The sequence below is a fragment of the Oryzias latipes genome, chromosome 11 (assembly GCF_002234675.1).
Source record: "Oryzias latipes chromosome 11, ASM223467v1".
Taxonomy (NCBI): domain Eukaryota; kingdom Metazoa; phylum Chordata; class Actinopteri; order Beloniformes; family Adrianichthyidae; genus Oryzias; species Oryzias latipes.
The window spans coordinates 6,718,017-6,730,172 of NC_019869.2; the positions used below are offsets into that span (position 1 = coordinate 6,718,017).

Genomic DNA, 12,156 nt, shown 5'->3' on the forward strand with positions numbered 1-12,156 from the left:
CCACGTATGTCTAATGGACTTTTTACGCACGACCACCGATGTACAACTTTTATATGACTTATACGGCGCACAAATGACGTTCGAATTCCGTAATTGATGCACGGATCACTAAACTCGTATAAACTCATATAAACTGGCATATAAACAGTGCAAAAATCACGCACAGTTCATGTTTTACGTGTTCTTTGCGTGGTTTATTCGTACTTTTTCTGTGGTTTTAACATGGTTCATCTGTGAAATTTACATAAAAACCAGAATTTTTCTGATTTTTTCCACGTAGATTCACGTATGACCAATTTTTATCCTTGCAATATGCGAAAAATGGTCGTAGTGACTTTTTGACACGGCCTCTATATTTTTATTGATCGTATTATTAAAATAAATCATTTAAAGATCAAATATTTCGCTAAATACCTAAGTGGCTGTAAAGAGATCAACACAATCATCCAAACCCACAAAAAGTACAAAAACACTTGAGATATTTCAGTTCATTTTTTCTAAATTGTACTTTATTTTCTTTTAAAGACATGTTTTAAAACAGCAATTGCAGAGAATAAATAAAGAAACATTGTTTTTGTTTTAATTTTTAACTTCCATAGGTACATTTATGCACTTAAAAACTTTATAATATGTGTTCATTGTCATGAGGACCTCCTGACTGTTTTTTTTTCTTTCAAAATTAAAAAAGAAATTGTCCTCTTTCCCAGCCTCCAGATTAATTACTAATAAATTAAACGTAAAAAATCAAGATAGAAAAATTCCCAGCCCTTCCTTCCACCCTGTTGATTTTTAAATGTCGCAGCAAAGAATGTAGGTTTTTTTTTAACGTCCTCCATTTTGACAACCAAGGTATATACAGTGAGAGCAAATCCATTTCACTTCTATTTTAATCATTCCATGTTTTTAATTTTACGTATAAATAATAAAACTAACTCTACATAACAATATTACCCATGGTAATCATACAGAATAGTATTTTCTTTTGCCTTCCACTGTGTAGACTGGCCTTCTCTTGACGCCATAGACCACAAATCACACTATACAGTAGAACCCTGTTCAGCAGAATAACATCAGTGATGTGCTTTTTCCTTAACATGTATATTTTGTTGCCAACAATAGATTATGTACATAGTAGAAATGAATCCAGCTGTGGAATGATACAAACTCTGGAGAACTTCTGATACTGCGGATGCTGACTCTGGAGATGGTCGGGATTTTTTTGCTGGCATTGCGGATTTTGTAAGCTCGCACATAGGATACTGCTTTTGGTGAAGTGTTGCTCCTGTGCTATACGGTTGGTCACACAACCAAAAACAAAGGCTGGGACATCCCAAGTGGTTTCCTTGATTGAACTCTTAGGTTTTCCTGAAGGTGCAGAAGAAGAGAAGAAGAAAAAAAACCCAGAGGATTAAAGCAATCACATCCCAGAAGTTGGACGACACATTCAAAGGAGGCTTCAGAGGTGGAGTGGTAAAGTGGGAGTCTGCAGCATTTGCACTCAGAGGTTATTCAGTCACCATTTACCGCCCATGCAACGGCTCAATGAGTACTGGAAAGGGTATTCCTAAAAGACCCAAAAGGTTCCCGGTTCTTGGCAGGCCAAGAACATGCACAGTAGGAATTCTGGTGAGGACCAGATATTCAAACTTTAAAAAAGCAGTGACAGAGCAAATATTTTACTAATATTCACCAAACTCATAAACCTGACGGTATTTACCCAGGAAGATGCTGCAAAGAGTTTTTAAAGGCTCTATAGCCAAAATCTAACACTTTTTTGTAATTGGAAGATTCCCTTAAGAAAAACTCAAAAAATATTTTAACCCTGAAAACCCCACTATATTCAAGAATTAACAGTAATGTCAAAAACCTTCTTGGAATTAAGATGTTTTTTTTAAACTCTTTAATTAAATCTAAATATGTCAACGAGAAAAATGAGTCAGAGATAAGTCAGTCAGACTCTATTAAGTGCCTTCACAGCAACTCCAGAGCATGTTTGTAACAATCTACATGTTAGCCGCGTTAAAATGGTTAGCCGTGTTATCTGTGTTAGACACATTAGTCGGATTAGCATCCTTACAATATCTGAAGCTACACCTTTTTTATAACACTAAAAAAAAAAAAAACACACACAAAAAAAAAAACCTGACACGCTACACGTTAGCCGCGTTAGAAGTGTTAGCTATGTTAGACGCTTTAGAAGTGTTAGCCGCGTAAGAAGTTTTAGCCAGGGAAAAAAAAGCGTTAGAAGCGTTAGAAGCATTAGCCGCGTTACTGTACTTACAATATCTGTAACGAAACCTTGTTTGTACTGAAAAAAATGAAATAAAAAAAAGTCAGACACGCTATACGTTAGCCGCGTTAGAAGTGTTAGCCGTGCTAGACACGTTAGCCGTGTTGGACACGTTAGAAGTGTTCACCGAAAAAAGAAGCGTTAGCTGCATTAGCTGCGTTAGCGCATTTACAATTTCTGTAACTCAACCTTGTTTGTAACACTTAGAAAAAAAGATAGATACCGCTAAAACAAACATTACCATGACTACGCTCCCTCCCAACCCCTGTTGGTAACACGTAAAAAAAAACAATCCGCTACACATTAATCACGTTAGCGTATTTACAATAAAAAACAGACTGACATTTTAACAGAAAGCCATGTGCGTCTCAAAATCGCTTCTTTATCAGTAAACGCAACCAGAATTAATCCATATTTAACACGCTCTGGATTATAAGGCACACTGCCAATTTATGAAAAAATATTGCACTTAAAAGTGCACCCTATAGTGTGGATAGGATCAATTATGATACGTCGGGTATTTAGGACGTTTTTACTCACAAAAATGTTAGTCTAAGATGCAAAAATATTAACACGAGTGTTCAGGCAAAAAAGCACCTTATTTAGCCACTGTCCCACATTTAATCCACACATTTTTAAACGGGGTGTAACTGTTTTATAAAGAATAATCAATACATTTTACATACTATAAATTCTACAAATAATAATTTAAAAAAAAAAGAATACCAATGGATGAGTCTGATATTTCATGGAAGCAGCCATTTTGAAAAGAGCAATAAAAGCCTTTCTACTACCCCAGTGGAATGATGATGAACTACAGGGCAGAAAACATGGACCAAGTTGTATCCAATGGGCTTTAAAGGAAAGTTTGGACCATGGTAATGAGATTGGGATGTCAGAAATGTGTGTACCAAATATATGAATGATTATATAGGATTAAAGTGATTCATTGCTGTGCGGATGTAAATGTGGAGGTCTGATCGACATCTTTTTCAGTTCTGATTTCATTTGGAGGCAAATGCCAACGCAAATAAGTTTATTTGGAATCAGGTTTTGAAGGTGAACAATAGGATTTAACTTACAGGATGTTCAGACAAATAAGTGTTGTTGTTGCAATATGGAGAAATGAGATTTCAAACATTTTTTGACTAATTTTCTTTACTTTTCAGGTTTTATAGCTGATCTTGTCTTTTTTCTCTCATTTTGAACAGTATCTTTCTCTTTACAGGTTTTAATCATTTTTTATGCTCTGATAGAAATTTGAAGCTTTGATTTTCGTGTTTCTGGAATATGTGACATTTTTATTCCAGACGGTGACCTTTGTATGGCAAGACAGCAATGATTAGTGAGACAGCGACTTAGATACTACACAATCAATCGTAAGGATGGAGAAAACAAGAGATGTGATGGAACGCTCTGTTCCTTCTGATAGGAAGAAGCCCCCCCCCCCGCATGCCTGATATAAAGGCAGACAGAAACTCTTGTTAGTTTTATTTTAAAGTAACCCAAATGGTACGTCCCACCCTCGCATGGGAATCGTTTACTGTGACAGTTTTTCCACCACAATGCCCCTTCTTAAGCTTTTGGGTTCCCAGAATTCCTACAGAGAAATGCAGATCCTCCACCAGCATCACGGGTCACAGGAACCAAACAGTTCCACTCAGAACCAACCAAGAATCAAGTTGGAGTCTGGACACTTTCTTTCACTTCTATAAGACAAAAATGAGCACAGTGGTGTTGGAGAAGACTCACACACGAGGCGTCATTCACACTCAGACAGCAATGAGTCATCCACGAAGAGGAGAACATTCAGGCGACTGTTGGTTCCACAAAAAACAAACAAAGTTCAGTCACAAAGTCACTCGGAACCAAACCACAACCCTGCACTCACCAGAAGCTACTAAAACTAAATGGGGTTGGGTGGGGTGTAAGAATGATAATCATGACACACAACAGAAACCCATCAGAACCAAAACAAGGAGAAAACTGGATCCATGTTGGATGGAGACCATCTTCTCTGTTTTACACAACTTTTACCCACAGAATGTCATGATAATCAGTTGCTTACAAATGCTGAGGTCATGTGACAATTATTGATTGTTTTTTTGCAAGGATTTAAAAAAAAGGAAACAGGACAAAGAAAATAGAGGAACGCCACAACGCAACAAACACAGTTCACAGTCACCACGGTAACCCGCCATGCAGCTGAGCATGGTGAGCCGAGCCGCAACAAGCCCCCCCCCCCCCCCCCAAAAAAAGTGCTAACGGCAACCACCACAGGCAATATCGCCACAGCAACCAACACAGGCCAATCAACTTACAACGCTGTGAGAAGGAAGGGGGGGAGAGGTTTTAGCGGTTGCTAGGCAGCCGTAGCCATAGCGCCGCACGTCTCCACGATTTATGTATGGGCGGGACAGTCTGGAGAGTGGTGTGATGTTTTTTTTTCAGGAAAAATGGAACAGCACAAAAACAGTAAATGAAAAGAAAAGCAAAATTAATGAGGGACAGTTAAACCCTGCGACAGAACACTGGTTAGACAGAACATTTAATTCTCAACCAAAGGAGAGCAGGACCACTTCTATGCAGCTGGCGCTTTCTTTACAGCAGAGAGGCATTTTCAATTTCAGGTTCTAGGTGCTGCCACCTCCTTACAATGAATCTTACAGTAAATATACTGTCCAGCTGTTGACTAATTCCGTTCCACATTATAAAACGGCTATAAAGGAGGTATCGGTTTAATTTAGTTTGCATATTAAAGACCCGCTCCGATGAAAAGGGTGTTTCAAACACGTTCTTGTGGAAAATTTTCCCATGGTGGAGGATATAAAGAAAGAAAATTAAGCTTAAAATTGCATTTCTGAGTATTTCTGTATGCAAATCGTTGATCAGGAGTAGGTAAAAAAAAGGCAGCTGAAAAATGATCCTATTTGTGACGTAGAAAAGGTGCTGGGCGGACCACCAGCTCCCTGTTCAGCGCCACAACGAAACGGGCAGTGGAAGTGTATGGAGGGATTTTGGTGCCATTATTCCAAGCGCAACACTCACTGTTTTGAGCGTAAAACTTTAACAATTTTCTGTGCTCAAAACACTGTTTTGAAACTCAAAACTACGCGCTGATTATCGAAATAAATTCTCTCTCTAATGCACTCGATTCAGAGCAGGGCACCGCGTTACTAATGTGCCATAAAAGCCGGCCAAACACAGACACGGACATGAAGGGTGATGCTGATTGGTCAGAAAGTCTTCCAATTAGCTCGTAGACGGAATCTGGTTTGTCTACGTTTGGAAGAATTTCCGACCAATCAGCATCAATGTCCATGTCTGTGATTGGCCGGCTTTTGTGGCACATTAAAATTTATCGAGAGAAAATTGTTTTGTCTGGATGTATTTTTGAGTTTCAAGTAGCGCTTTGAGATTTTATCTAAAATGTAAAGCGCGTTCTAAATAAAATTTATTATTATTATTATTAAATAATGTTTGGAGCACACAAAATTATTAAAGTTTTCCACTCAAATCAGTGAGTGTTGCACTTGGAATAATGGCACAAAAATCCTTCCATAGAGGCGGAGCTTGCTTTGTGCCAACGGTCCCGCCCACAACTTAGAGGTAAAGTTATTTCCTAGCGGTGAATTTAGAATAGAATTTATTTCCTATATCAAAGAAAACTACACGGGTTTTTGTATTTTGTCTAAAAGCAGCAACATCATCATGAAAAGACCACTTTGAAACGAGATCTAAAGCTGATAAAAGTGGGACTGTAAGCTTTAAAACACCAGCTGTCAACAAGCCGGATCCCTTCGTGATGGCTCAAAGACAAAGGCGCTCACCTTTCACTGTTTCAGTAAGGTCTGTTAGCATCCTTGGGCCTTTTCAGCTGCACCTTCAGCCTCTTCATGCCTATCTGGAAGCCATTCATGGCCTGGATGGCTGTCTGGGCGCTGGATGGGTTATCAAAGCTGACAAAACCTGAATCAAAAGCAAGCAGAAAAAGCTGCATCATTCCTCATTTGAGGCCTCGTCCACCTCGTGAGACCAACATTTCTTGGGGCTCACCGAAGCACTTGCTTTGGTTTGTGGCCCGGTCCACGAAGACTTTTGCAGAGATGACGTTTCCAAAAGGCAGGAACATCTGCAGAATCTCTGAGTCAGTAAACTCCTGCGGCAGGTGATAGATGAAGATGTTACAGCCCTCAGGACCTGCACGCAAAAAAACAAGAAGCATGGAATCACTCAGTAAATCCTGACCAAAGCTCAGCAAACTTTGATTAGGGAAGAACCAAAGAAACGTGGATGTTTGCTCCATCTTTACTCTGCAAACTCAGCCAGTCCTGAAGATTTAGGTCTGCAGAATGACGCCAAACAAACTTCTGCTGAAATATTTTCCCAGCATTAAGTAAAAATTATCATTATTGATGGAATAAATCCAGAACAAATGTGTGCTGCTGCACCTTTCCAACCTGCTCACACTAAAGGTAAAAGTGGCTGACTGTTCCCTTCAACAGCCTCCCCATATGAACATGGTTTGATCCAACTGCTGTTTTCTAACAGAAACAGGAACGTCACGGATCGTTTTGATCATTATATAGTGGAGAATGCTTCAAGAAGTGAGGGAGAGCCGTCTGAGAGGTGGGACAGATCAACGGACTCCCAGAAATCCTGTGGATCCGCAGATTTAAATCTGTGTTTGTGTTACAACGTCCTTCATTCAGAGCTGAGAGTTATAAAATTCATGTATCTGTCCCTATGTGCATATTTCTCCTGCGGCTCCCCTTCAGACACACGTTTATGTTAAATTCTATTTCATTTTAGTTTAAATTAATTTTTCAAACTAAGGTTTTAAATCTAAGTTCTCATGTAGGACGGCGCACCAGATGGAACAAGAACGACTTCTTCTTGACACTAAGTCACTATGTTTTCCAACTGAAGGCAAAAGATTTGATTAGAAATAAAGTAAACAGGAAACATTTAGGATTGCAAACTAATATAATCCAGAGGGTTGTTAAATGTGAGGTTATAAAACCCACAACATTCACAAACACACAATGTTTTCGTGATGCAAAAAAAAAACCAAAATATGACATTTCCAAGATAAGATGTGAGATCCTGTTTCTGTTTAGTTCCACGTGTTTGGATCTTGTTGAGCTTTAATCGAAGCTAAAGTTATCTGACCTGCTGGGTTTGTCACTGGTCATAGAGTCGCACTCTGATGACACACTTTAAGATGAATCAGTTCTCCTAGAAAACTTTCCCTGTACCACATTTTAGTGGTGTGGGGCCTTTTTGCTCTAATAACTTACTTTTAAAGCTGTTTTTAAAATGTTTTAATAACCCCAGATCTTCATTATATTACGCAATAGTTACATAAATTACTCTAAACTGTACAAAAACCTCAATTCAAGATGTAAATGTCATTTTCACAGCAAAAATTTAATGATTTTTAACAAGGATCAAAAGTGTAAAGATTAAAGAAAAAAAAGGTATCAATTACAAAACAAATGTTCAAAAAAAGAGATACACATCTATTCCAGGTGGTGTCACAATCATGTGTCATAACTCTTGTTTGTTTTTAACCTAAAATTTCAAAGCTAACACCTTTTTGTAGCTTTCACGTTAAATTGTGAATAGAAAATTATACAAATGGGGGGGGGGGGGGGGGTCATTCTTACAACCTATTTAATCCCATCAGCGAGTGGAGAGACCATTGAGGGGTGAAATAAACTCAACCTTAGATGATCAAAGCAGTAAAGTCTAATCCTCTGTGGGCGTGGCGGCTGAGGTGTGAGGCTTTCTGAGCTCACCTTCCCTTTGCTGGAGCTGCTGTGGCTGCTGCGCCACCAGAGTGGGCTGGTGCGGGAACGGCTGTCCCACCAGGCTGTAGGCTGCTGGGTAGGTGGCTGAGGAAGAGGAGGGAAGAGGCTTTGTCTTGATTACAAAAGAAAACATCAACAAAATATAGAAACCTGAAGTTACTGCAGAGGCTTTTGATTATGTTAGGAAAGTGCAGATTCACCACAGACTTGTTTATGTTTGAATATCACATTTCTGCACAATAACCTTTCATACATCAGGGGTCTGCTACCTTTAACACTACAACATCCATTTGGTCCAGTTTCTTACAGAGCAAAACCCAGTAAGAGCAGCAAAGTCCCCCTTTTTTGTTTATAAAAGTATACTTTCTTTAGGCCATTAAGTCATTTGTTTATTAAATGTAGCTTCTAAATATTTAAGATAACTGAATTATAACTATTAGAATATTTTTGTATGTTTAGCAACTTTAACTTCTTTGACAGCAACACATGTAAGTCCAAAAGAAAGTTTCAAAATAAAATGCATCCTGTATTAAATTAGATCCTCCTGCTGCAGCTTATTGACTTTTCTATCAAATGCAGTGATGCACCTCTATTGTTTTTTCTCCATTTACTATTAGAGATAAATTTGACAACACTGGTGTAGAATCCAATTTTTGAATACAAATCTATACAAATGAACGCAATTGTTTACTTTTAGAACCCTGCAAACTAGACAATGTTGTGCAGAAGAAGATCAGAATAAGTGCTTTACGCTTATTCTAATAATGAACCACTCGGACAGTAGATTAGACCAGAACTACAAATCCAGTGTTACTTTAAACTGTTAGCATTACTCCTCAAAGCCAAACAGATGTACAACAGAGGGATAAAGAAGGAGCCTCAGCAGTCTATAGATATGAAATGTAAGCAGTTTGTGTCCTGAACTGACCTGTGTAGTGCTGCATGCCGGTATAAGCCTGCTGTAGGGGGTCCAGGACAGGACTCTGGGCTGAGGGACGACAACAAAATGTAGTTTTGTGCATTACAAACTGCAGAGAGTCATTAGTGCTTTGATTTTACCCAACATGCTTTGTAACAACTTTACAACAAGGAGAAAGTTGTGTTTCGCACCTTGATAGGCATGAACTCCATTAGTGTAGAGGGCTTCTGTAGCCGATTGGCCACTGGGTGGAGCTGGCACGGAGGGGTAGCTGTTCACTGCAATGGGTGGGGGCAGAGCAGGAACGGGTGTGGCTGCGATGGAGGGAGGAGTGCTGGTACCTGCAGACAAGTTCAGTTTGACTTTTAAAGCCTCTAGAGAGGGGATGAACCATCCATCCATCCATCAAATTTGCTGAATCCCCTTCTGGGTCATGGGGTTGCTGGAGCCTATCCCTGCTACTATTAGGTGAAGGTGTGGTACGCTCTGAACAGTCACTGGCCTGTTGCAGGGTCACACGCTCACATGCACAATTAGCAGCAATTTAGAATCACCAATGAACCCACGAAGCCTGTTTTTGGACTGAAACCCCATGAATGAAGGAGGAGAAACTCCACATAAGAAAGGACCCAGCCGGGGATTCGAACCAGCAGCCAGGAAATAAAGCGGTCTGACGAATATTCCTGCTAAAGTTAACAGATGCAGGTGTCTTTCAGTGAGGAATGAAGAACTAAAGGAACCGAAGTTCTGATGAAACACTAAGAAGACGCACATCTTGTGGGTTTGACAGCTTCCAGTTCTTTACTGCAGAGTTATACTCTTTTCCGAACCTTTAGTACAATCAACAAGTGAAAGTTAACAAGAAATGTTTAAATGAAAGAAAAATCCAGAAACAAAGGAAATAAACATCATTAGACAATAATTAAACAGAAATGATCTCCTATAGACAGCGTGCAGTGGTTTACTCAATAACCTATAGATGTTTATCAGACTTTAAGCTCATTAGAAACTGCTGATAAAGTTCTTTTTGGACAAATCTAACATCTTCTGCTCAGTTTTCCCCAAAAAGTTCTGCTTCTGTTCCTTTCACTTCTTTAGATCAACAAAGCTTTTAAGATAAGAAAAAAAGTAAAGAAGATTTTGGATGTTTTTCTCTGTAATCTGGTCACAAGTGCAGAACCTCCAAATCTCCGTGTCCCATCATCCTCCAGCTATTCCGCACAAACATCAAGGAGTTCTAAAACCAGACAGGAGACGAGGGTCTGACCTGCAGGTGACATCTCTAGCATCATTAAAGAAAGATGTGGGAGTTTGTATCCCACGCATGTGATAGACTTCCTTCTTTAACTCTGTCCCTATGAAGCTCAACAGAAGAACAAGAAGAATTCTTTGACTCATTTCTTTAGAGTCAAATTAGAGCTCAACCTAAAATAAAATAAAAAAAATGACTGACCGTTTGAAATGTCGACCTCTTGGAATCGTCTCAACCTGTCCTCATATTTCAGGCAGAAATCGAATGGAAGCTGTGCCGGAGCCAGACATCCACAGGCGCCGTTACCTGAGGAAGGGGTGATGGATGCTATCGGCGTGGCAATGATGCTGTTGGGGTTGAGCGCAGCGAGCTGTTGCATCTGAACCGCTGCCACCGTGGCAACAGGAGAGAGGTAAGCTGACTGGGCGACCAAGGCCTGCTGCTGCATCAGCTGCGGGGCAGAAAAAGACGCGGCTGCTCATCAAACGTCTTCAGATATTTCAGCAGATTTATGAAAAACACGAAAAGCCGAATCTCTGACAATCAGATTTTTCCACAACTATATGGATTCGTTTAATCCCTCACTGGTAGCTGCATGCAGTGATAAAATCCGGTGAAATAATTTAAAAAATATAAGTTTACGTGGAGGTTTTGTTTAAAAAGACATGACATTTTTCTTTGCTGTGGTCAAATCTTTGAAGTTAATTTTCTTGCTGCCTTATAAAAGTAAGTAAGTAAGTAAATAAATCTTTATTTATATAGGGCTTTTCTCAGAGAGCGACTCACAAAGTGCTTCACAATGTTAAAACAATGTAAAATCAGTGGTGAGACCCAAATAAACACACAGGCATATAAGTAAACAAACAAACACGCAGAACTGAACACACGTAAAAGTCAGCTAAAAGCTTTCCTAAATAAAAACGTCTTAACTTGAGCTTTAAAACACTCGACTGAGTCAATCTGGCGCAGAGACAGGGGGAGGTCATTTCAAAGTCGGGGAGCGACTGCCTGAAAGGCACCGAGGTCTCCCCTATTTATAAAACAAGTTTTTGGAACACATAAAAGATTTTTATCAGTGGACCTCAAGGAGCGTGCAGGAGTGTAGGGAGTTAAAAGGTCAGAAATATAGTTCTGGGTTTGTCCGTGCAAGGCTCTAAAAACTAAAATCAAAATCGATTCTAAATTTCACAGGAAGCCAATGTAACGATAAAAGCAGAGGGGTGGCATGAGTGCGCTTATTGGTTCCAGTCAAAAGCCTTCAGCAGAGTTCTGGACCAATTGGAGAGACTTTTTGTTAAAACAAGTAAAAAAGAGAAATGCAGTAGTTTAACCGAGAGGAGATAAAAGCATGGATGATCAAATCAAGGTCAGATCTGGTTAACATTGTCTTCAGTTTAGCCACGTTCCTCAGGTGGTAAAAACAGTTTTTGACCAAGAGCTTCGAGTGAGAGTCTAGAGACATAGCTTTGTCAAACCAGACAACAAGATTCCTGAGACTGGGCTGGACAGAAGAGCTCAGTGAACCAAGCTGTCTTATTAAAAATTATTGTCTCTGTCTTATTAAGGTTCAGGAGTAAATGGTTGTCATTTAACCAAACTCTAATGTTGGCCAAGCAGTCTAGTAGATACGAAAGATGTGTGTAATTATTTTTTCCAAAGGACCAATAAAGCTGAATGTCATCAGCGTATAGATGATACGAAATATTTGAAAAGCTTCGGGGGCTTTTTTGTAATTTTCAATCAGAGTTTGGTTTTTAATGGAAGGTTTTTAAATAAAACTGTTTGAAATGCCCACAAATGAAAACGTCCATCTTGACTGGAAACGTAGTCAGGCTCCACAAATGGAGCAGATGGAAATGAAGCAAATCTGAAACCAGCAGCG

General features: G+C 39.4%; 1 protein-coding gene across 6 annotated transcripts in view; it reads right to left on the bottom strand.

The window, feature by feature from the left end:
- Positions 1-558: 558 nt before the first annotated feature.
- LOC101163095 (CUGBP Elav-like family member 3) overlaps positions 559-12,156 on the bottom strand; it is a 34,771-nt gene continuing 23,173 nt past the window's right edge. For 4 of the 6 annotated variants that reach the window (XM_023959632.1, XM_023959634.1, XM_023959631.1 and 1 more), the window contains 7 exons: positions 10,476-10,725; positions 9,214-9,363; positions 9,032-9,091; positions 8,092-8,187; positions 6,347-6,490; positions 6,121-6,259; positions 559-1,365 (listed from right to left, as the gene is read on the bottom strand). In XM_023959632.1, the coding sequence (XP_023815400.1) occupies positions 6,132-6,259; positions 6,347-6,490; positions 8,092-8,187; positions 9,032-9,091; positions 9,214-9,363; positions 10,476-10,725 (828 nt within the window). In that variant the 3' untranslated portion in view covers positions 559-1,365; positions 6,121-6,131. The remainder of the gene's footprint in view (positions 1,366-6,120; positions 6,260-6,346; positions 6,491-8,091; positions 8,188-9,031; positions 9,092-9,213; positions 9,364-10,475; positions 10,726-12,156) is intronic. The other 2 variants (XM_023959636.1, XM_023959635.1) reach the window with 1 other exon arrangement.